This window comes from Eurosta solidaginis, chromosome 5 (genome assembly GCF_040869045.1).
Source record: "Eurosta solidaginis isolate ZX-2024a chromosome 5, ASM4086904v1, whole genome shotgun sequence".
Lineage (NCBI taxonomy): Eukaryota > Metazoa > Arthropoda > Insecta > Diptera > Tephritidae > Eurosta > Eurosta solidaginis.
The window spans coordinates 19,493,800-19,519,881 of NC_090323.1; the positions used below are offsets into that span (position 1 = coordinate 19,493,800).

Below are 26,082 nucleotides of genomic sequence, written 5' to 3' on the forward strand. Positions count from 1 at the left end.
TCAAAGCAGGCCATAAGGTTTATCCATCATTTTATAGTCTAAGAAAAGCTAAGGCAGAATGCTATCCAAATGAAATTGATGTGGGTGAAACACGTGCGGAAATTAAAGTCCAGTCCGTATTAGATAAAACTGTTGGGCGTTTAGTTTTAGCAAATCAAGAAGTTTTTGTTAGTTTATTACCTACAAACTTGACGTATACTTTAATCAGCAAGTAGGGTTGCGATGAATGCTCTGGCCATAGCACATATAAGCAAACGTTTACATGCAGTTCTGACACTGATGAGTTTTTGTTTATATTTTCTTTCGTTCCTCTTCAATTACAGGATGAAAAAGGTAACATTGTTTGGCAGAATCCTCGACCTTCTTCTGTCATGTATTGTCGTCCAATTAAATTTATTTTTATAAGGAAACAAAAGATTTTATTATTTATTTAATAATTTGGGAAAAATTTTTTTTTTTTTTAAACAACGTGAAAACCGCCGTACCAAGCATAGCTTTAACACATAATTGCATACGAAGTATGCAATGTGTAAAAGATTAAAATATGCAAAAAGAAGGCAATTGGGAAAGACTTCACAACAGGCATGACGTAGCTGAATGCGTTTACAACCATTTCAACTATCGTAGGGGTGCGAGTTCGACTCCCACTCCCGGGAGAAAAGGCTTTGAAGAGATTTACAAGGTATAATCGAAACAGCTGTCGCCTTGTCCGTCCTGATGTCACGTTGTTTAAAAAAAAATTTTTCCCAAATTATTAAATAAATTATAAAATTAAAAAATTGCTTCAAATAAATGTTTTCATACATTAAAAAAAAAAAAAGCAATATGGGCAATCCCCGATTATTAAAAATCATACAAACAGACAAAATTGGTTAATTCGTTGTAGTTCTATAAATAGAACGAAAACAGCAACAAAAACCAAAGTTTCTTTGAAAACCGCCGTACCAAGCATAGCTTTAACACATAATTGCATACGAAGTATGCAATGTATAAAAGATTAAAATATGCAAAAAGAAGGCAATTGGGAAAGACTTCACAACAGGCATGACGTAGCTGAATGCGTTTACAACCATTTCAACTATCGTAGGGGTGCGAGTTCGACTCCCACTCCCGGGAGAAAAGGCTTTGAAGAGATTTACAAGGTATAATCGAAACAGCTGTCGCCTTGTCCGTCCTGATGTCACGTTGTTTAAAAAAAAATTTTTCCCAAATTATTAAATAAATTATAAAATTAAAAAATTGCTTCAAATAAATGTTTTCATACATTTAAAAAAAAAAAAAGCAATATGGGCAATCCCCGATTATTAAAAATCATACAAACAGACAAAATTGGTTAATTCGTTGTAGTTCTATAAATAGAACGAAAACAGCAACAAAAACCAAAGTTTCTTTGAAAACCGCCGTACCAAGCATAGCTTTAACACATAATTGCATACGAAGTATGCAATGTGTAAAAGATTAAAATATGCAAAAAGAAGGCAATTGGGAAAGACTTCACAACAGGCATGACGTAGCTGAATGCGTTTACAACCATTTCAACTATCGTAGGGGTGCGAGTTCGACTCCCACTCCCGGGAGAAAAGGCTTTGAAGAGATTTACAAGGTATAATCGAAACAGCTGTCGCCTTGTCCGTCCTGATGTCACGTTGTTTAAAAAAAAAATTTTTCCCAAATTATTAAATAAATTATAAAATTAAAAAATTGCTTCGAATAAATGTTTTCATACATTTAAAAAAAAAAAAAAGCAATATGGGCAATCCCCGATTATTAAAAATCATACAAACAGACAAAATTGGTTAATTCGTTGTAGTTCTATAAATAGAACGAAAACAGCAACAAAAACCAAAGTTTCTTTGAAAACCGCCGTACCAAGCATAGCTTTAACACATAATTGCATACGAAGTATGGAAGTGGAAACGTAGCATAAGACTGGAACATGAAACCGCTGAATACAAAACAACCAAATTAAATGGTTTTTTCAACGATAAAAATATATCACTGGATGCATTAATTGGAACATGAAACCGCTGAATACAAAACAACCAAATTATATGGTTTTTTCAACGATAAAAATATATCACTGGATGCATTGATTGGAATATGCACTGACGCACAGTGTTTCGTGTAGAACAAGCTAGCTGGACAAAAACAAAGTTCTTATTCCAAGAAAAGTGTAATGAGAAATGAAAGAAAACAAACAAAATAACGGGATTTTTGCTTTTTTTGATATTTTTGCTCAAATATATTGAGTAATTGAAGTAAGAAGGCAGGAGTGGCCGTAAAATGCATTGATTAATTTGCGAAATTCTGGTTGAATATTAAGCTTCATATTTCTTTTAAGTGAACACTTTTATATAATTTTTTTGATGGATTCTAAGCTCGAAGGTAAGTAAAATTTTTTAATAGTAATTCTTTCGAAATTAGAGTATTTTCAATATATTTAACATTCCGTTATTAAGAAGAAAAGGTATTTTTTCTCTATATTTTTGACTTTAGGGACAAAAAAGTTACATACATCCGCGGACATCCGGGCTAAATTTTACATATGTTATAGTCGCAAGTATTCTCTAATAGTCGAAAGAAAAAACCATTGCGAATTCTTTGCACATCTATTTTTAATTTTTTTTTTGTAGATATAGTTATCTCTACATATAAAATAGGATGTATGTACGTACCGGCTCCGACGAGATATTTGAACTTTTAAAGCTGATCTGCAAACGGCAAAGCCAATTCCCAGGTACAGGGAACAAACACGTAGGCATAAAACACACAAAAATAAACGCGCAAGGTCAACAAGAGCACACCAAAAGCAAAAAGGCGAAGATCACTGACTTCAACCTGCCACAATCAACGGCACCAGTCTCCAAGGCATAAAAACAGGTACATACAAAGCAATCCTAATGCAGGTATAACCACACAGGAACGCAACACAAAACAACCGCATTTGGTATCATCTACGCCAATACCTGAATGTAATATAAATACTGCACAACTGATAACAAATCGGAACGATCAACGACACTTAAGATGGCAGCAAAACAATCATCAACTATTCACCCTGTCTGAAAATCAACAACACAAAGCAGTTTAGTTATAACCGTACCAAGAACGGAGCTTTTTGACATTTGGGTTCAACATTCGAAGGAAACTAGATATAAAGAATTATTGAGTTTTGTTTTACTTAGGTACGATTTAAGCGAAGCAGCCGAGTATTCGATAAAAAGTTTAAGCTTACAAATATCGGCATATTCGTCGAAGCTGGATCAAAAGTGGAACACTTCTGGAAGCCATAAGGAGCGATTTTTGAATAAAAACTCGGAGTTGCTTTCGGGTCCAGACTTCACATTTACAATAACGGTGGATTCAAAGTTGCCATCAGACCAACCAACCACTTCTTCAGGTAACCCCGGCCCCGGAAGACGAAGGAAGGACTTTGTTAGCTGCAGTGAAAAAACTCTTGCAATCTAGAAGTCCTGGTGAGTTACTTTATACGGCAGAAGTATCAACGCGTATGTCCGGCAACAGAAATGTTGCTAACATTATACAAAAATCTTAGGAAACCACTCAAATATCCGGCAAAAAGATGGTATGTGAGCCAGATGCAAGATGCTTGAGCAATGTAGCAGCTTTAGCATACTACATAGATAGCAAGTCGACGACTCATGGGTACAAAACGACTCGGAAGTGGAGCATCAAAGCAGGCCATAAGGTTTATCCATCATTTTATAGTCTAAGAAAAGCTAAGGCAGAATGCTATCCAAATGAAATTGATGTGGGTGAAACACGTGCGGAAATTAAAGTCCAGTCCGTATTAGATAAAACTGTTGGGCGTTTAGTTTTAGCAAATCAAGAAGTTTTTGTTAGTTTATTACCTACAAACTTGACGTATACTTTAATCAGCAAGTAGGGTTGCGATGAATGCTCTGGCCATAGCACATATAAGCAAACGTTTACATGCAGTTCTGACACTGATGAGTTTTTGTTTATATTTTCTTTCGTTCCTCTTCAATTACAGGATGAAAAAGGTAACATTGTTTGGCAGAATCCTCGACCTTCTTCTGTCATGTATTGTCGTCCAATTAAATTTATTTTTATAAGGAAACAAAAGATTTTATTATTTATTTAATAATTTGGGAAAAATTTTTTTTTTTTTTAAACAACGTGAAAACCGCCGTACCAAGCATAGCTTTAACACATAATTGCATACGAAGTATGCAATGTGTAAAAGATTAAAATATGCAAAAAGAAGGCAATTGGGAAAGACTTCACAACAGGCATGACGTAGCTGAATGCGTTTACAACCATTTCAACTATCGTAGGGGTGCGAGTTCGACTCCCACTCCCGGGAGAAAAGGCTTTGAAGAGATTTACAAGGTATAATCGAAACAGCTGTCGCCTTGTCCGTCCTGATGTCACGTTGTTTAAAAAAAAAAAAAAAAAAAAATGTTTCCCAAATTATTAAATAAATTATAGAATTAAAAAATTGCTTCAAATAAATGTTTTCATACATTTAAAAAAAAAAAAAAAGCAATATGGGCAATCCCCGATTATTAAAAATCATACAAAAGATTTTATTGTTTTTGAAACGAACAAACTTTTAGAGGAGATAAATGCGTTGTTGCCAACAAAGTACATGCTCGAAGAATACGAAGTTTCCGTAAATCACAATATGCTTCTAACAATGATTGACGGAAAAGTTTGCAATGCTTTGACTGAAACTTCTTCCGCACAAAAGTGTTATATTTGTGGTGCCACTCCAAAAGATATGAATAATGAGTTACGGGACTTTACGCCTAACCGAGATAATCTTGTTTTTGTTTTGTCTACTCTCCATGCATAGATAAGATGTTTTGAATGCTTGCTTCACATAAGTTATCGCCTCGAAGTAAAAAAATGGCAGCTTAGGCATGAGGCAGATAAAGAGAGTGTAAAGCTACGTTCCAACGAAATCCAGAATAAATTTAAAAGTGTACTTGGATTGATAGTAGATAAACCAAAACCAGGTTTCGGCAATACCAATGACGGCAACACTGCTCTTAAGTTTTTCGAAAATTCTGAGGCTAGTGCTGAGATTACGGAATTGGATGTAACGCTCATCAAAAGATTCGACACTCCTCCGCGCATTAGCATCTGAGTAAATATAAATATCAAAAGATTTGAAAAATTTGCGGTCGAGACTAAAAAACTATACATAGATCTCTATCCATGGTTTAGTATGCCTGTTACAGTTCATAAAATCTTAGTGCATAGTACTGATGTTATAAAATCAGTAATTTTACCTATTGGCCAACTTTCTGAGGAAGCACAGGAAGCCCGTAACAAAGATTTGAGACGATTCAGGGTTGATAACACATAAAAGCAGTCGCGTGAAGCCATGAATAGAGATCTTATGAATATGTTGCTTATAACATCGGATCCTTTAGTTAACAGTTTTAGGGAGATACCTAAGAAAACATTTAAAAGTCTGACTTCAGAAGTCTTAAATTTACTGTCCCTCGATAATGTTGAGGAGTCAATAAATACCCTTGATAACACATAAAAGCAGTCGCGTGAAGCCATGAATAGAGATCTTATGAATATGTTGCTTATAACATCGGATCCTTTAGTTAACAGTTTTAGGGAGATACCTAAGAAAACATTTAAAAGTCTGACTTCAGAAGTCTTAAATTTACTGTCCCCCGATAATGTTGAGGAGTCAATAAATATCCCAGTTGTTTCAAGCTTTCATAGTAGTGTTGCTGATGCTCATGACTATTCCACAAGTGACTCATCGAATGAAAGTGATGATAGCGAATAATAACATAATTATAAAAGATAACCTACCCTGTAACTTTTTGTTGGATCAGGTTTTATTTAATTTAAATCTATTACCTTTTCTACTTTGTATAATACTTTACTTTTAAATTTTTTTAATAAGTAATTTTCACATAATTAATTTAGATATTTACATTGTTATTATTATTATTGTAATTCACTTTTACATTCCTGACTGGTACTATAAAATAATTTTGTAAAAATTGTAGTGCCAGGATAAATACAAAATATGTATGTACATATGTACAGTCACTCATATAAATAAGTAAGACAATTTTGGACAATTCTTACAATTTTCGCTTTCGCAAATTTATTTTAACTAATTTCCCATAAGAAAATTTGTCACGATCTATAACAAAAACTAAATTATATTTAAAAAATTTTTGAAAAATTCGACGAATTTTCTTAAAAAATTTTAATTTTTTTTTCGGAACCGTTAGAATTTTTTAGAGTATTGAGATTTGTAGTCCATTCAATTTAAGTACAATAAAGTAATATTCTTAAGTCCTTTACATTTGTTTGGATCTATGTCACTTATTCACATGAGTTTACTGTATATGAAATAAGCAAATGTATGCATATGAAGTAAAATTTTGGAAAAAAATCAAAAAAAAGAACATATGGTTGAAAAAAAATGACGTAGTTGTAATAAATGACTGCATATGAAACGGAAAATCTCATCAAATAATTTTGTCCAGCTAGCTTGTTCTACACGAAACACTGTGTGACGGTGAGCCAACAAACACTGGCCCACACGTTGGAATTATACGACAACTCGAATTGCTGTTAAAAAGACCATTGCATTGGTTCGTTTGCCTTCTACACTTCAACGAACTTCCGTTTCGGCATTTGTTTGAAGCTTTGGATAAATCAACCAGCACTGGACCAAGATCGGCAACCGGAAAACTGAGCCGTCAAATCGAAACTTGTGAAACTCTTCCGGTAAGTTATTTCTTTCACTCATTTATTATAATTGTCAACCATTTTTAATTATTTTATTATTATATATTTTCAGGTGGTGGACGGCTTCCAGAAAATTGAGTTGCAAAATATGCCCCCTGCTCCAGAAAAAACTGAATTTTCCACCGATTCCAAGTACTTATACGACATGGCCCATGCAATTTCTAGCGGCGTGGTTCCGGTGGATCTGGCTAACATCAAACCAGGGAAAATTGTACATTCTCGGTGGCTCACCAAGGCCGCTAAATTATTGCGATTATATGTGACAACGGAAAATCCAGATGCAAATTTAAGAATTCTGGTTGAATTTATAATTAAATGTAATGTGCCAATGTACTTCAATATCAAGTATTACAGCTCTGTTGTGTACGGCAGTGCATTATTTTTTAAGTTCATTGGTTGGTCACGATTCCTAGAACCTCGTTTACGCAAAATTGTCAATCAAGTAATTAAAGATAATTCATATTATGCGCATTCGGAAAATAACTTGTTATCAATGTTGTTTGATGATAGCAAAGAAAAGCGCGACTGTGCCATCAAGAAAATTCTACGCTATCAAACCGATGTTGACGAGCCAATGGAACTTAGAGTTTATAAAAAACCAGATATAAACTTTAATTGCACAAGTTATACGGAAATGATCAATTTGAATGATATAAATATCGTATTTGAACCACCATTCACGCGAAGCGTGATGGTAGCGTGCTCCGCCTATCACACCGTATGCCCTGGGTTCAACTCCCGGGCAAAGCAACATCAAAATTTTAGAAATAAGATTTTTCAATTAGAAGAAAATTTTTCTAAGCGGGGTCGCCCCTCGGCAGTGTCTGGCAAGCGCTCGATTGTATTTCTGCCATGAAAAGCTCTCAGTGAAAACTCATCTGCCTTGCAGATGCCGTTCGGAGTCAGCATAAAACATGTAGGTCCCGTCCGGCCAATTTGTAGGGAAAAATCAAGAGGAGCACGACGCAAATTGGAAGAGAAGCTCGGCCTTAGATCTCTTCGAAGGTTATCGCGCCTTACATTTATTTATTTATATGTTCTGACTAAATAAATTTCTTAAGAGAAAAAATAGATATTATTATAAATAAATAATAAATATTATTATAAATAAATAAATAAAAATAAAGAAAAGACATAGCCATTTAGCTGATTTTTTCATGTAAAGTGCAAAACCGGCGATTTTTTGAAATGTTTGTATGGTGAACCCCCAGGGGGTGTGCCACTGGCATCGGTGGGTCGGGCCTCTAAAGTTAGTGGGGGTCGGTCAAACATTTGGACTCGATTGGAACACTCTAAATGGGTCAAAGTGGGATTTTTCAAAATTTGCCCCTACCCAAAAGTTCGACCCAAATTGGGGGACACCAGAATTCGTTTTAGAGGTATGGTTTCTTAGGCAAAGTTTCTTATTTTGATCCCTAGAATACGATTTTCACAGAGCAATGAGCGATTTTTAAATCGACCCGCCCTAATATATATATATATATATATAATATCCGGCACGTCCAGGGACTTTCATGTGCTTGTAATAGTCCAACTGTCTTACGAACGGTTTGATTTGACCACGTCGCAAATAATCCGGCTTCCGGGCTTGCTTACAACATCAATTGAATCGTTAATTATTAAAAGAGCACAAAAATTACATTTTGTTTTTTTCAATTTTCTTATACTTTATGTTGTGTGAACAGTGCTTCACCCCATTGAATGGGTGCGACCACTCACAAATTGTCACCGAAGTCCTATAACGGGAGTGGACCATAGTGAAGTTGCTGTTAGAGGCGTATGTTTCACATTACTATTGATTGATTGATGGTTGGCGTCATGTGGGGTCACAACGCATGCAGGAAATACATTACGTATGCTGGCGTTAATTCTGGACAAATAAGAGTTTACCCTGTTACAGTATCCATAACGAAGTTGGGCCAGCCAGGGTGACTCGTGTCTGCCTTAGCAGTCTGCTTTCTTCTTCTGCACGGGTAGAATAGTGTATATTGATAACGGGGCTCACCGGTCGCGATCTAGCAATGGTGTTTACCGTTCATGTGATAATTATACTTAGGGTCTTATTATGCCGCAGCTCATCATAATGCTTCCTTATCCCTTTTGTAGGCGGGCTAGATAAGCAGTTGTTTGCAAGGGTGACAAGTAGCAAAAACTGTTTGTTCTGCATTTCTGCTCTTTAGTGTTGAGCTCTTTTGCCTCACTATGTAGTTGATGCTCAGGGGTTATAAGAGGACATCCCATGGAAGTTCTGAGTGCAGCATTTTTAGAGGCCTGCAGCCTTTTCCGTATGCACATGAGCGGCCGGCCAATTGCTTTGTAAGTGGTTAGCAACGTTGATTTCTTTATCTTTTCCCCAAGTGCTGCCGGTAAGCAACTTGAGAATTTTGTTGCGGCTTTGTATTTGGATACAATTTCGGAGGCATGCGCCTTGTGGGTGATAAGTGTTATCGAACGTAAGTCGGTAGCGTAAACCATTGCCGTTAACCTCCAACATTTGCGTTGTAATCTGTTCCTTTCCTGTTTTGGCGGCCACCGTGGTGTGATGGTAGGATGCTCCGCCTGCCACACCGTATGCCCTGGGTTCGCACCCCGGGCAAAGCAACATCAAAATTTTAGAAATAAGGTTTTTCAATTAGAAGAAAATTTTTCTAAGCGGGGTCGCCCCTCGGCAGTGTTTGGCAAGCGCTCCGGGTGTATTTCTGCCATGAAAAGCTCTCAGTGAACTCATCTGCCTTGCAGATGCCGTTCGGAAGCGGCATAAAACATGTAGGTCCCGTCCGGCCAATCAAGAGGAGCACAACGCAAATTGGAAGAGAAGCTCGGCCTCAGATCTCTTCGGAGGTTATCGCGCCTTACATTTATTTATTTGTTTAATCTGTTCCTTTCACGTCGTAAACAGAGTCGCCGTGTATTTGATCGGTGATAGTGACAGGTCGCGCGAGGTGAAGAAACCAGTGAAACAAATACCAACAACGCTGTGGTTCGACGCTGTTGAAAAAGCAAGTTTCCTTGAAATTCCGTTGAATGTATGTGCCGTTTAAAGAAGTCGCAGTACAACAAAGGACTTTTGACTCGTAGTTTTAGACGTGTTTTACACATATGTAATACTAGAACAAACTATTTATATCAATTTTATTTGTTATACATAGTACAAATGTAATTCAATATAATAATATAAATGCACATAAGAGTTTAAGTAGAATTTCATTAAGGTACGAGGGTTGCTATTTATATTTTGAGCCTTGCCAACTCTAATTGTGGCTTAAGTGCAGAATACATACATTTGTCAAATTAAAAAAATGTATATGAGTATCGGTAGTGGTGTTTATGGTGAGTTCAACCGTATAATTTTTTTTTTTTTTGTGCAAATAATAACTATAGGGGTAATTCCACGTCAAAAGGTAAATTTTACATTTTTTTAAAACGAAATATCTTTGAAACTAAGGTCTTTAGATAGATAATAAAACACGGTTGTGTTTGATATATAAAACATCTATATTTAGAAGAAATTTCTATAATAAAATTATATTTTTATGGGAAAATTATTGCTAACTTATCATAAATCGCATAATAAGTCGAAAAAATGTGTTATTGACAAAATACTTTAATACTATCGTGTTGAAGATAATTTCATTACCTTTAATTTGGTATATATATCTTTATATTAGAAGGTATAACTTGATTTTTTAGGGGCGAAAAACAAAGAAGGTGTCATATGAGTTCAATTATTTTTATCGATGTAGGTATATATATGATGTTATTTATCTATGTATGGGTTTACACATTGTGTTAATTAATTGCAAAAATACATAATGTATAACATTGCTAATTTTTTATTGCTAAAATATATGTCAAAGGTAAACTATTTAAAATTTTGCATTCGTGAACGAGCTGATATTTCAAATTTTTGGTAAATAAAGACTAGAAAAGTCAAAGATATATATATACATCAGATGAAAGGTATTTTTATAAGTTATTTTTCGATTTTTTAATTTCGCCTTTTGACATGGAATTAGGCCCAAACCTTTCATTTGCACCAAAAAAAAATATACCGTTGGAATCAGCATAAAAATCTCTATAAAGTCCGATTATTTATTTATTTTTTTTTTTTTTGACTAATGTATGTATTCTGCACTTGTTCCCTAATTGTTTGCCGGCGCCATCTGACGTTTTCAATTGAAAGTTTAACGTTTTTAAGCATAACCTTCTTCAGAAAATTTTAACATTTGAGCACAACTTGTGTTGTTTACAGTAACTTAAAAATTGTATCTCAGCGAAAATGGAAGTAACTCGTGAAAATTTTCGTGCGATGATTTTTTACGACTTTCGACGTGGATTATCAAGACATGAGTGCTTTGAACAACTTACTTCCACTTTTGGTGATGAAGCCCCATCCTTTGCCACTGTGAAACGCTGGTATAACGAATTCCATCGTGGTCGCCGTACGCTCAGGGACGAAAGTCGTGAAGGTCGTCCATAATCAGTTGTTGTGCAACAAAACATTGACGCTTTGCGCGAACTTATATTGCAAGATCGTCATACGGCTTATCGTGAGATTGAGTCATCCCTGGGCATTAGTATGACGAGCATCAATAAGATATTGCATGAACATTTAGCTGTGAAAAAAAATTGTTCGCGTTGGATCTCGCATAATTTGACAAAAGCTCAAAAAGGTGCTCGCGTCAATTGGTGCAAAGAAATGCTCCAGAAACACAATCGCGCTGCATCAAAAGCTGTATATAACATCTACACAGTAGAGATATACGCCGCCAATTTTGGTCGCTTTTCGCACGCCGCCGCCGAATGTCAAAAATATCGGCGCGGCGGCGCGGCGTCCGGCGCGTTACTATATTTTCTACTCGTTTAAGACTGTTTAGGCCATTTATTGTTTATGTCGAAAATTGGTCGGATATGGTCCGAAAGTGGTATCAACGGATGCGCATCACTGCCAGTTATAAGAAACTAATTGCGAAATTTAACTCTTTATAACTATTCAAAAGTTATTTAAAATAACAGGAGCTTTCGATGTCAGCTTAACACGGACTTTGCATCACCCAATTCAGCAAGTTATTAAAACAAAACACTAAAAGAAAAGTTATATAATAAATTTATGCTCACCTTGCATTTTTGAAAAAATTAATAATGAACAATTAAAAATAAAAAAAAAATAAATGTAAGGCGCGATAACCTCCGAAGAGATCTAAGGCCGAGCTTCTCTTCCAATTTGCGTCGTGCTCCTATTGATTTTCCCTACAAATCGGCCGGACGGGACCTACGTGTTTTATGCCGACTCCGAACGGCATCTGCAAGGCAGATGAGTTTTCACTGAGAGCTTTTCATGGCAGAAATACACCCGGAGCGCTTGCCAAACACTGCCGAGGGGCGACCCCGCTTAGACAAATTTTCTTCTAATTGAAAAACCTTATTTCTAAAATTTTGATGTTGCTTTGCCCGAGGTGTGAACCCAGGGCATGCGGTGTGGTAGGCGGAGCACGCTACCATCACACCACGGTGGCCACCAATGATAATGAACAATTAATTCAAATAAAATGACCCAAGGCGAACATGTTTTTAAATTGTCCTCAAGAATAAGCGAAATCAGTGATGCAAAATCCTTTAGTAGGCTCTAGGGGCATAAATACACCTTTGAAATTATTATTAATTACCTCATACTTAAGTTGAGGATATTTGTACTTATGAGAACGGTTTGAAAAATCACTAAGTCTTGCATTCAAACATCTGTTATTTATTTGCGAAACTATACAATAGCGTCTGAAATGTTAATTTTGATTTTCACACTTCATCCTTCAACACCCAAGTCTCCCGGTTTGATATTTCCTAAAGTTGGCGACCCTATCCAAAACTAGTCCCTTGGAGTGAATCACATTGATTATAGCCTATCAACCAAGTTTAAATATCACCTACACGTTACGGCTCCTTTTACAAATGTGAATACGTAGGTGTGGAGATTGAAACCACGTTTTAAACTTTATATTATATTTTATTAATTCGCCTAAAAGTATACGTCAATATTTTTTATTTTTTACAACAATCAAAATTTTTGAAAATTGAAAATCAATATTGAAATTTAAAATATTGATAATACATTTAAAAATTAAAAAGTTCAAAGTAACTAAAATACAAAGTTAAATAAAGATAATAAGAACCCTACATTACTCCCCCTTCAAGAAAATTTATCATTAAACAAATTGAATGTAACTCTCTTTTTATGTAAATTCTTGGTGTTGTTTGTGTCTGTTGTCTCAATTATTGCCGGTTTTAGGAATAGTTTTAATATTATTATCTATTTCAAGTTTAAAACATTTTTGGTCTTTTTCCACAATTTTGTAAGGTCCTTCATATGGTTGTTGTAATGAATGTTTATTAATGACTCGAACGAATGCAAATTTACAAGTTTGAAGATCTTTTGGAACATAAATTCCAGTATCAGCATCTTTATGATGACTTAAATTTGATCTAACATTTCGAAAATTTTCACGTAAATTACTTAAAACTTCAGTTGATGAGAAATTTTTAGCTGATGGCACAACAAGTTCCCCTGGCAACCGTAAATTCTGACCGAAAACCATTTCCGCTGGTGTAGCCGAAATATCTTCTTTGTAAATAGATCGCAAACCAAGTAATATGACAGGTAACTCGTCATACCAATTATTTGTGTCCTCTCTAGCTATTATAGTAGTCTTTAATTGTCTATGGAACCTTTCAACCATACCATTTCCTTGAGGGTGATATGCGGATGTTGTAATTTGGTGACTACCAAGTAATTTAGTTAACTCTGAAAACAATTTCGATGTAAATTGGCTACCTTGATCAGTTGTTATCTTTAACGGAACTCCAAACCGAGAAATATATTCTCTAAAAAACTTATTTGCAATTGTAGTTGCTGAAATATCTTTTAATGCATATGCCTCAGGCCAACGAGTAAATCTTTCAATAATCGTTAAAATATAGCGATGTCCTTTTGAAATAGGTAATGGTCCAACTATATCTAAATGGATGTGTTCAAATCTATTCTTGGGAATTTGAATTTTGACAACAGGGGATTTTGTATGACGATAAACTTTAGACTTTTGACAATTAAGACACTCTTTTGACCAAATATTAATATCCTTATTCATATTAGGCCAATAATATTTTTTAACTATGAGCCGTAGTGTAGCTCTTGTACCCGGATGTGCTATTCCATGTAAAATATCAAATACTGTCTTTCGCAAATTACTCGGTACAAATGGCCTAGGAGTTTCTCCTGAAATTTCACACCAAATATTAAAATTTAAAATAGGAATATTAATTAACTTTAAATTTAGATATTGAGAATCAGATACAAGTTGATTTAAGTCATCATCTTTTTGTTGTTCAGTTTGTAAAATTTTAAAATTCAGTTCTGTATTATATATTGCATTAACCTCAAAAGCTCTAGATAGCGTATCTGCTACAACATTGGATTCTCCTTTAATGTATTGTATGTCATCAGTAAATTGTGCTATAAATTCCAAATGTCTCGTTTGTCTAGGACTTCGTTCTGTTTTTGAATTTAAAGCAGTAGTCAAAGGTTTATGGTCCGTATAAACTGTAAATTGTCGTCCTTCCAAAAGATATCTAAAATGTTTTATATTTAAATAAATCGCCAATAATTCCCTATCAAAAGCACTATACTTAATTTCAGTTGGAGAAAGTTTTTTAGAAAAGAATGCAATGGGCTCAATTTTATTATTGTAATTTTGTTGTATAACGCCCCCAATCGCTGTGTTAGATGCATCTACTGTTAAAGATAATTTAGCATCTTTGTTAAAATGATTTAACAATATCGTAGATGCAAATTTATCTTTAATGCATTCAAAAGCTTCATTCGAATTCTCATCCCATACCAAAGTTTTGTCGCGTTTCTTATTTACTTTGTTAATTAGATCATAAATTTTGTTTGTAAATTCTGCTAGTTTTGGAATGTATCTATGATAATAATTTACCATACCAATAAATTTCTGTGCCTGCTTAACTGATTTTGGACGTTCGAAATTGCGAATAGCTGATACCTTTTCATCGGAAGGTCGAATACCTGTTCCAGAAATGTTATGTCCTAAAAAATCTATATTCGTTACACCAAAAGTACATTTACTTGGTTTAGTGTTTAAACCGTACTCTGTAAGGCGTTGAAAAAGGATACGTAAATCTTTTAAATGTTGTTCTTCGTCTGTACTTGCAATAAGTAAGTCGTCGATGTAAGCATATACAAAATCTAAGTCACCTACTACCTCATTTATGAATCGTTGAAAGGTTTGTGCAGAATTTCTAAGTCCGAAAGGCATTCTCATGAATTCAAACATACCGAAAGGAGTTGTAATAGCAGTTTTATAAATATCTTCTTCAGCCATAGGAATTTGGTGATATGCCCTAACTAAATCTAATTTTGAAAATATATTTTTATTATGAAGGTTCATATTAAAATCTTGAATGTGAGGTAAGGGATAACGATCGGGAACAGTTAAAATATTCAATCTTCTAAAATCACCACATTGATTGCCGTCCAACTCTTTTTTAGGTACAAGGTGAAGTGGTGATGCTACTGAAGAATTTGAAGGCCGACAAATGCCTGTTTTAACTAAGAAATCAAACTCCGTTTTCGCGACTTTGTATTTAACCGGATCTAAGCGCCTGGGCTTAGAAAATGGAAGACTACCTTCTGTTACAAGTCGATGTACTGTTGTATGTTTAACAGGTTTAGTATAATCTGGCTCTGAAATAAGTGACGGAAACTCTTTTAATAATTTTGTAAATTTATTGTCAACCACAAATAATTTAGGTAATGGAATATCACAAAAGTAGGATACTGTATTAACTGAGAGATTGGTTAATGGATCTACTAAACGTTTATGTTTAATATCTATAAGAAGACCATATTTACAAAGAAAATCAGCGCCAATTATTGGCTTGGCTATATCCGCAATCAAAAATGTAAAGGGAAATTCACGTCTTAAACCCAAATTTACGTTTAAAAGCCTTTTCCCGTAAGTGGCAATTGTTGAGCCATTAGCTGCAGTGAGAATTATGTCGGAACGTTTCGTATGAGGAAATTTAGATGCGGGTAATACCGAAATTTCTGCTCCACTATCAATTAAAAAATTTTGTTTGTTTTCTCTATCAAAAATAAACGCGTCGAAAATTCTAAATTTCCGCTGTTCGTCGCTGCAAGAACGGAAGAATTTAGTTTGTTGAATCTTTGTTTTTTGTTATAAGAACAAGGTTGTTCACAACTTCTAGCATTATTTCCAAATTTGTAGTGAAATCTACACAACCAATTTAGATTATTACGCGAGTTAGAACGACGCCTAAAAGAATTTCTAAAATTGTTCCTAGAATTGGAACGCGACCTAGATTGATTCCGATACATTTCTGTTTTAATTTCACCTAACTCCAAAGAAAGTTTCTGAAAATTTTCACTCACCAAAGAGATGGTTTTAACCAAGTTTTCAACAACAGAATTTTGTGCTTTTGTATCCGAAAAATTATTAACCGAAAATACTTCATTTTTGTTTATCACTTCCCAAATATTATCTGCTAATTTTGTTAATTCGGTAATATTATTAGAACTCGAACTAGCTAAAATCATACTCAAATTTTTAGGAAGTTTACGCATCCAAATTTTCTTTAAAATATTTTCGCTAAAATTTTATCCGGCTAATATAATTAATGTGCGATAAAATTCTGATGGCTTACGATCACCCATCTCACAATCGTTTAAAATTTTATCAAGTTTCGAATTTTCGCTAAATGAGTGTCTTTCTATCAACACTTTTTTAAGTTCAGTAAATTTGTTATTAATGGGGGGATTTTGGATAAAATCCAAAATAGTTATTATCACTTCCTGCGGAAGTGCTGTAATGATGTGTTCGTATTTAGTGTTTTCTTGTGTAATGTTTTTAGTACTAAATTGTGTTTCGGCATGAATAAACCATGCTTCCGGACAATTAGTCCAAAATTGTGGAAGTTTTACTGAAACTGACAAAATTTCATTTTGAGTAACATTTGCATATGGATTTGTAATTTGTTGTTGAGAAGTGTCATGTGATAAATCTATCAAAGTGTCGTTTAAATTGTTAGTAAATGTAGATGTTTGCGTATTATGTTGTGGTGAACGAATCATAATGAATTAAATGAAAAGAGAGTTAACTAACAAAACAGTAAAATAAACTAGTAATTCTATAAAGAGAGAGTTTACAATAATAATAATATATCTATATATTAGTATACATACATAAACACATATAATATAAATATAACTGTTCACCAAAATACTTGCTGTGAATATGCAGTTTGTTGCTGTTAATGCAATGGCTTTTGATGTTTTAGCTGCTCAATCAGGGAACTCAAAAATAACAGTTGTGTTTATGCAATGGCTTTGTTGAGATTGTGTGTCCTCAATATAGTTGGATGATACAATATTGATGAGTTAATTTTTGTTTTGTTGTTGTTATTTAACATCGCATTTAATAAGAGCAACCGAAGTAGTGATTTGGATCAGCTTGAAAAACTGCACATTATTCTACAAATTCTTGTTGATACACGTTCAATCCGGTCTTGATGGGAATTCGTACGATGTTACAAATCTTTGTACTGAGTTGAAATTAATGAAACTTTCTGCATTAGATATTGGTTCTATGTGAGGTAAACGTTCGGGTAACGATATACAAAATTCGTTTCGTATTGATTGTAATATTTTCTTGGATGCTATGGCTGATAAAGGCGTAATTGTTCAGTTGTACGTGTCCGAGTGTTTCACCAAAATATTCATATTTTGTTGATTAAATATTTGTTTTTGGTTTTTGCTTTTGTTTAAGCTATTTCCAATTCGGCGTGTATGCTTTTTGACCGATGTAAACTGGAATGAATGCCTGTTGTTTTGTTAATTATTCTTTGTTTGAGAGATTCTTCTCATTTTGCACAATTTACTTTTTTTGTTCGTTATCTGTTATGATTTTATTACAATTCGCACATATTTGTCTTTTTTTTTTTAATTTTCACAAAAGTTCACTTTATCACTAAAGCAAGATCGCCAGTGTGGATATTGAAACCACGTTTTAAACTTTATATTATATTTTATTAATTCGTCTAAAAGTATACGTCAATATTTTTTATTTTTTACAACAATCAAAATTTTTGAAAATTGAAAATCAATATTGAAATTTAAAATATTGATAATACATTTTAAAATTAAAAAGTTCAAAGTAACTAAAATACAAAGTTAAATAAAGATAATAAGAACCCTACAGTAGGCACATATATCTACCAGGTGAGGCTTTGTCCTTCGCAAGAACACTCAAAGTGGTGAAGCAAAAGCTTTCCCAAGACAGTGGAACTAATGACCGTGTGGGATACTACCCTAACGTAGTGGACATTCGAACTTGTCTGAAAACTGAAGCTACGGGGTCATCCATAATGAGCTCCTATATCGCAAGGCCGGAAAACAGTAGTTAACAACTTTCAACTTAAAATCCGTCGACTTTCATTCCAAATTTGATTTAACGAAGACTATTGAAATCAATGTTGTGAACACAAACGTCTGCAATCTTTGGTCTACATTTTAAAAATTTTATCCAGGGTCCTTGTAAAATTTTAATTATGTATATGCGCCGAGGATTATACGATTTTCACCCATGACGCAATGAAATCCACTTAGACTGAGTATGATTTCGAGGGCGGCATCCTTGGCCAAATAGTCACTCCCTAACCTTTCAAGGTGTTTCTCTTGTGTAGCTCGGCAGCATAGCGCGACAAAAGCATCCGTTGGAGTCTTCGGAGCTACACCTAGAGCTTCTAAGAAAGTGACGTCGACGAAGGTATGAGTGCGAAGTTGCAGTCCTATAGCTTCTGTACTGGCATATGGTGTGAGGCTCAGAAGGCGTGGTAGCGACTGGTGGTAGGGATTTCTACTGTTCGCACATCGGGAATTGTAGCTCTTAAAAACAGCCGACAAAACTGGAAGCACCCTGTGCCACGATGGTCACGAGTATTAATAGACCATTAATAGCAACCCTAAGTCGCCTTTATGCGTGACCGCCAAGGAGCGATGATTTAAAGAAATTGGGTTCGCGACGATTATTAGGAGTTAACCCTAGGTGAAACTACGCTTTGCACGAGATATACAAGCAAAAGTGTGACTATTTTATGTATCTCTATTTCTTTTCAGCAGACGTAGCAGTATCAATTCCAAAGACCGGGGTTAGGTTCGAAGCCTCTCTGGAGTAAGCGAACGAGGGGCAATCCCTTCGCAAGGAGCTACTCCTGAAAATTTTTGAGCGGTCTGTGAGATTTTGATGCAAAAACCTCGGATCTTTCCGAAATGTCCAACACGTTGATTTCCTTAAATACATATAAACAAAACCTTTCCTAAATATTATTTTTTTAAATAGAAAAATCAAGCTTTTAAAGTAAGAACACCGGCATACGCCGGCGCGCCGCCTACGCCGCCGCCGATAAAGTGAACAGCGTAAACCTCTACTACACAGGTGACGAATCTTGGATCTATGCGTATGATCCCGAAACAAAACAGTAATATACTGTATGGGTCTTCCAAGATGAGCCAAATCCGACAAAAGTGATTCGTGCGCGAAGCACTTCGAAGCAAATGATCGCCTGTTTCTGCGGAATAACTGGACATATGGCTACCGTGCCATTAGAGCAACTAAGAACGGTGAATTCCGAATGGTACACAACCATTTATTTGCCAGTAGTGCTTGGTGAAATACAGAAGAAGAAGCGCAACGTAGAATCATTCTTCATCATGACAATGCCAGCTCTCACACAGCGGCTGAAAAACCGTATGTTTGACTGGCCAAAACGTCGAATTAATGAGTCACCCTCCGTACAGCCCCTATTTGGCGCCAAATGACTTCTTTTTTTCCGCAAATCAAGAATAAATTGCTTGGCCAACATTTTTCGGCGCCTGAACAAGCCGTTGATGCATTCAAAATCCATGTTTTGGAGATACCTCAATCGGAGTGGAAAAAGTGCTACGCAAATTTGTTTGAACGCATGCAAAAGTGTATTGATTATTGTTGAAATATACCAATCAATACAACGCTGGTATGTCTACACTCACTTATGTAAATTATCATATATGAAATAAACTCATTCCTTTTTCACATTCAACGGCAAAACCACGTTTTTTTATTACAAGTTATGGGCCCAGAACGCAATAACAAGTTTTAGTTAAACGAAATAAGTTGTGGACATATTCTACAATTTTAAAATAATCACATAGTCGTGGATTGCAATTTTTTTGCAGTTTAAATTCGCAGAATAATTTTTTCACTTAAACATGGCCACTAACTATTTTTTGAACGTGCCAAAATTGAAAAGGCGAGAAAATTATGGCGAATGGTGTTTCGCGCCAGAAAATTTTCTAGTCCTAGAGGGGATGAAACATTGCTTCAAACCAGAATCGGATAATGGAGTAGAAGCTGCAGACGACGAGAAGACAAAAGCGAACTTGATCATAACAATTGACCCATCATTGTTCGTGCACGTGAAAGGGGTTACATCATCAAAAGAATTGTGGGAAAAGCTGAAGAATTTGTTCGACGACAGCGGATTTTCAAGAAAAATCAGTTTATTGCGTAATTTGATATCGATACGTCTCGAAAATTGTAGCTCGATGACATCGTATGTAACACAAATAATAGATACTGCACAGAGGTTGAATGGAACTGGTTTCAATATCAACGAAGAATGGATTGGTTCATTATTACCAGCGGGATTACCTGAACGTTTTTCACCTATGATCATGGGGATCGAGCATTCAGGCATACAATTTACGTCAGACTCAATAAAAAGCAAATTAATAGCAGTTCACTCAAAGGGCGACAAAAAAGCCAACATCAGCGGCACAGAGCACAAGTCAACGAAGATAATAAAATGTTATCGGTGTAAAAAAAACTGGCCATTACAAAAACCAATGTCCAAATGGCAACGATCAAAAGCCAAGTGTGCAATCAAATGTGTTTAGTGCGGTATTCATGTACGGTAAATTCAATAAAGATGAATGGTATATTGACTCAGGTGCTAGTGTGCATTTAACTGCAAGAGAGGACTGGGTTATAAATGCATTGTACGAGCCAGGCAAGGAAATCGTTGTAGCGAACAGCGAGAAAATAAAAGTCTGGTGCTCAGGTAAAGTACAAATAAAAATAAATGCAATTACGAAATAGAAGTTGAGAACGTACTTTGTGTCCCGAGTTTAACAACAAACCTTCTTTCTGTAAATCAACTCATAAAACGGTAACAACGTAAAATTCACTGGCAACGGCTGTCTAGTATTTAACAAAAACAGCTCTTTAGTATCAATGGCTACATAATTAAATGGGGTATACAAAGTAAATTTAGCTCAGAAAATGGAGATAGCTGCTCAAGTTGTTTCAGGTGTAACATGGCATCACAGGTTAGGTCACGTTAATAAAGATTATCTAAATCAAATGAAAGATGCCGTTTATGGTATGGAGCTAAATGAGAAGATTGATGTAAGCAAGTCATCGTGCGCAGTATGTTGTGAAGGTAAGCAGTGTCGCCTCTTATTCAAAAGCGCAGAACACAGAAGTGAGCAATTGTTCAACAATATACACACACGTGTGTGGACCTATGGAAAATGCTTCTATAGGAGGATCCAAATATTTTTTGTTGTTTGTTGACGATCACAGTCGAATGGCTTTCGTTTACTTTATGAAGCAGAAAGGCGAAGCACTAAAATACTTCAAGGAATTTAAGGCCAAGGTAGAAAACCAAACAAAGAAATGCATTAAGGCCATAATAAGTTAAAATGGTCTCGAGTGCTGTAATCTGGAATCTGGAAATCTGGGAGTTCAGCAAATCGAAAAATTATAAATATGTATTGTTGAAATATACCAAACAATACAACCCTGTTATGTCTACACTCCCTTATGTAAATTATCATATATGAAATAAACTCATTCCTTTTTCACATTCAACGGCAAAACCACGTTTTTTATTACAATTATCATGGAGAATAATTCGAAAAACAATAAAGCCATGTCTTTTCATTATTGGGCTCAAAATATAAATAACAACCCTCGTATAACAAAATAGTAACTGTGTGCTGCAGTATATAATGAAGTAAGTTAACATTTTTTTTTTGTTGTTTTTTAACACATATTACGTATTACAAATTTAACTATTTACTGCATTATCTGTTATATTATCTAATAGAGTATTTTCTGCTACAATACTTGAAGCCATTGTAGCATCTGAGGTTAAAGTTGTCGTTGTTGTCACATCATTACGTAATAGTTCATCATCAAAAGCAGCATCAATTTCATTAATAAGATTAATATCAGCTTCATTATTTGTACCTACATTTAAATATTTTGCAACGGCAGAAAGCTCATCATTATCAATGTTGCATGTGCTATCTAATTTACTAAAATTATTATTATCTTTAAAATGTTGTAAAATTAGACTGCTAACGTTAGCAATAACTTTATCATTGTTACCGCTAGTGGTTTTACTCAACACTTCATTATTTATAACTGGACCAACACTTCCACATTCAGGATCACCGCCGCCAACGCCAACGCCCTTTCCATCCACATCTTCAACAGTAGCAGCTGCAATATTGCGTTTTTTTTTTTTTTTGTAAGTAAGAAATTTCAAAAGAAAGTCAAAAAAGAGAAAAACAAAAACGCGTAAAATTTAGAGTTGGAAGAAAAATTAATTGTTTAACTTGCTTAACTGGTATGCTTTATTTTTAGTTTAAGCCAGCAGCGCTTTGTGGTCAATGGCGAATGTTGAGTGGACGTATGTGGTGGTGGCATGGTGGTGTAAAGAAGTGGTGAAGGACCGATCGATAGAAAATGAGCGCATTTTATGATACAATTATTTAATAGTAATAAATAAATAAAGTGGAGATAAAAAGTTGAAATAGTAGGTAGTTAAAATAACTAGGAACGATGAAATTTAAAGTAAAAATAATTTTGAAATAATGACGCAAAAAATCATAAATACATTTGACATAGCAACGTTATCATAGGCGAATGTTTTTTAAATGGATAAGCGAATGAAGCGATGCATGTTGATGATTATTAAGATGAATCGTTCAATGATGTTTTTAGAAACGACATGTGGTGCATTGTACTAATTAATTAATTAAATTAATTTTTTGATTTCATTTTCATTTGAATTTGTGGTATTTTATGAGCTCAAAAACAAAAAGGGTTTTCATAATTTTTTTTTTTTTTTATTGTATTAAATTTTTTTTAGTAATACGAACTTTTTCTATCAATTTTCATTCAAAATTTTAATATTTTTTTAAATTTTACTTGTGTTTAAATCATGTATCGCACTCTTGGAGAAGGCTTTCCTATCAAAGGCGGGGAAGATCGGTTGTTGTTGTTGTAGCAGTGCTTTGCCCCATCCAATAGGTGTGACCGATCACAAATTGTCATCAATATCCTCTAACGGGAGTCCAAGGAAACTTGCTGTTTCAACAGGGGTGGACCATAATGAGAGGGGTGTTAGAATCGTTGGTTCCACATTACAATTAAAGAGATGCTTGATGTCATGTGGGGACACATTGCAAGCGGGGCATTCATTTTGTATGTCGGGGTTGAATCTGGATAGGTACGAGTTTAACCTTTTACAGTATCCAGATCGAAGTTAAGCTAGAGTGACTCGTGTTTCCCTAGGTAGTGTGCGTTCCTCCTCTGCAAGTTTGGGGTATTGCTCTTTGAGTACAGTATTCACCGGGCGATTCCTCACATAGAGGTCCGACGCCTGTTTGTGGAGTTCACTGAGAACCTGCTTGTGTTTTTGGCTTCATACGGCTGTGTTCTCAGGTGCCGTATTTCCTCATAATGCTTACGGAGATGACTCCTTAAGCCGGGTGGTATTTGCTTATCAATCAGATGTTTGTTCGGATGCCCAGGTTTCTGGGTATTCAACAGGAACTGTTTGGTTAGCATTTCATTTCCTTCCCTGATGGGGAGTATACTCGCCTCATTATGTAGATGGTGTTCTGGGGACATAAGAAGACAATCCATGGCGGTTCTGAGGGCAGTATTTTTGCAGACCTGTAGCTTCTTCCAGTGGGTAGTCTTTAGGCTTGGCGACCATATCGGGGACGCGTAGCATGCAATCGACTGGCCAATTGCTTTGTAAGTGGTTATGAATGTTTCTTTATCTTTTCCTTCAAGTAGATTTGAGGATTTTATTACGACTCTGGATTTTCGGTACAATCCTGAACAAACGTCACACCCAAGATTTTGGGGTGTAGGACAGTCGGTAGCGTAGTGCCATCGACGTGGATGTTCAAAATGGTCGACATTTGGGACGTCCAAGTTTTAAATAAGGTCGCGGAGGTCAGGGAGGTAGCCGTTTATTTTGTTAAATAGCTCATCGATAGACGATAGTTCCCCCCCCCCGGGTTTGGGGATCAGAATATACCCGCGGTAGGTATGCCTGTCGTAAGAGGCGACTAAAATACCAGATTCAAGGGCTGCCAGCGCAATATATAGCTTCTCCAAACCCAATTGTCAACCTCACCTATCCGCGGCGAATCCTGTTTCACTAACAGACGAGGCTCTGGCGACCCCAAGCTTCTCATGGAATTTGGGGGCGGGGAGGGAGGGAATGGCCTGAAGGTTTAATATGGACACATAAATCGTTCCTGAGATGGTCGGGCTAGCACCTTAATGGTACTATGGTACCGGAGCGTACCGGATCTGTATCCGGCAAAGGTCCATCACATCGATAACACTCCCAAAGCCTTCGGGGAGCAACTTTATTGCTACAACAACAACAACTACAAACCGATTATCTTAACATAATTTCTGCTCAAAATCTTCGAGAGGCCGATAGATGTGCACATAAGGTACAAAGTGGAAGAAATACTGCTCAGCAGAACATAACATGCGTACACCAAAGGCAAGTCGGTACACACGGCACTGAATAGGGTGTGAAGGCCTTAACTGCAATTTATGCTTGTAAAAAAATGCTCGGTTGTATCGCCCTCTCTCCCCCTATCATTAAAAAGAGAGGACTGTAGACTAATGAAGGGTATTCTGACTGGAATTGGGATTGGTCGGTGTTGGCGGATGTAGGAAGTATGGTTTGGAGGAGAAAACGATCGAGCACGTTTTGTGCTCGTGCTATGCGTTTACCAGGCTAAGACTCCAGGTATTAGGAGTGATACAACTGTCAGATCTAGAAGCAGCAAGTGGCATAGATCCAAGAAAGCTGCTAGTGTTTGCCAAGAGGACGTAGTTGTTTTATAACATAGGTTCTGGTTAGGGGTTTTCAGTTTGGTTGTTAAAAAAAAATTTCTGGTAATACTATGGACTCGTTCAGTCTATGTAAGGTCCTCATGGGCCGACCAGTTCAATCTAATCTAACCTATTTTGTAAAAGTTTTAGTAAAGCTATATCTGTATGAAATAACCTTTTTTGTAATTCTAATCTGTTTGGGAGAAATCAAAAGGAGACAGGAGTTGCACATGATCCATCAAGCAGCAAAGCGTGGACAGAAGCGCAGGTCTGCAAAATTTCTAAGATCATATAAAAATGCTACGACGTTAAACTCATAAAGTGGTTCATATCTCTAAAGAGAGAACACTTAAGGCTCACAATGATGGGCATACGAACTGGCATGGGCATACTGATGGGCATACCTTCTGGCGTCACATGCTTATAACTTGGGGCTCGTCAGTAACAGCAGGTTGAGCACGTTCTGTGTTCGTGTATTTGCCAAGACGCGAGGAGTTATTCTTTAACATAAGTCCTGGCATCTGATTGGGATCCTTGCGTTTGGTCGTCAAACATATTCTGGTAAAACTATGGACACATTCAGTCCAAATGAGGTCTTTATTGACCGGCCGGTACAACCTAATACACATAAATGCAAACATATTCTTAAAAGTGTATATGCCATCTTAAAGAATGGAACTTTGTCGATCTAAAATTGGTATTAGAAAATTTTTCAAATACTACAACAACAAAATGTTTATATCACTTCAAATGTTGAAAAAAAAAACGGAAATCTCATTACGTAGTTTTAAAAGAAGTTCCCTTTTTGCACTCAACTCTCAACTGTTATTATTTTTGTTAATGATATTAGAGAAAATAAGCAAATTATTAATTAATTGTTATTATTTTAATTAAAATTTTTTGAGTTGGATTTTCATTCATTGTTTTTTTTTAAGTTTTCTTATTTCGATTTTATTTATTTTTTTTTATTTCTTTGTTGCTCATTTATTCTTTAATTAACGTTTAAATGCTTTTTCAA

The 26,082-nt window shown here is 35.5% G+C and overlaps 1 protein-coding gene across 6 annotated transcripts in view; it reads right to left on the reverse strand.

Moving 5' to 3' along the window:
* Su(z)12 (Polycomb protein Su(z)12) overlaps positions 1-26,082 on the reverse strand; it is a 237,556-nt gene that overhangs the window by 204,273 nt on the left and 7,201 nt on the right. The window contains exon 7 of one of the 6 annotated variants that reach the window (XM_067792243.1): positions 21,632-22,412. The exons of 4 other annotated variants lie outside the window; for them this stretch is intronic. In XM_067792243.1, the coding sequence (XP_067648344.1) occupies positions 21,976-22,412 (437 nt within the window). In that variant the 3' untranslated portion in view covers positions 21,632-21,975. Of the gene's footprint in view, positions 1-21,631; positions 22,413-22,438; positions 22,572-26,082 lie in introns of those variants that run through there. One more of the 6 variants, XM_067792247.1, reaches the window with a different exon arrangement.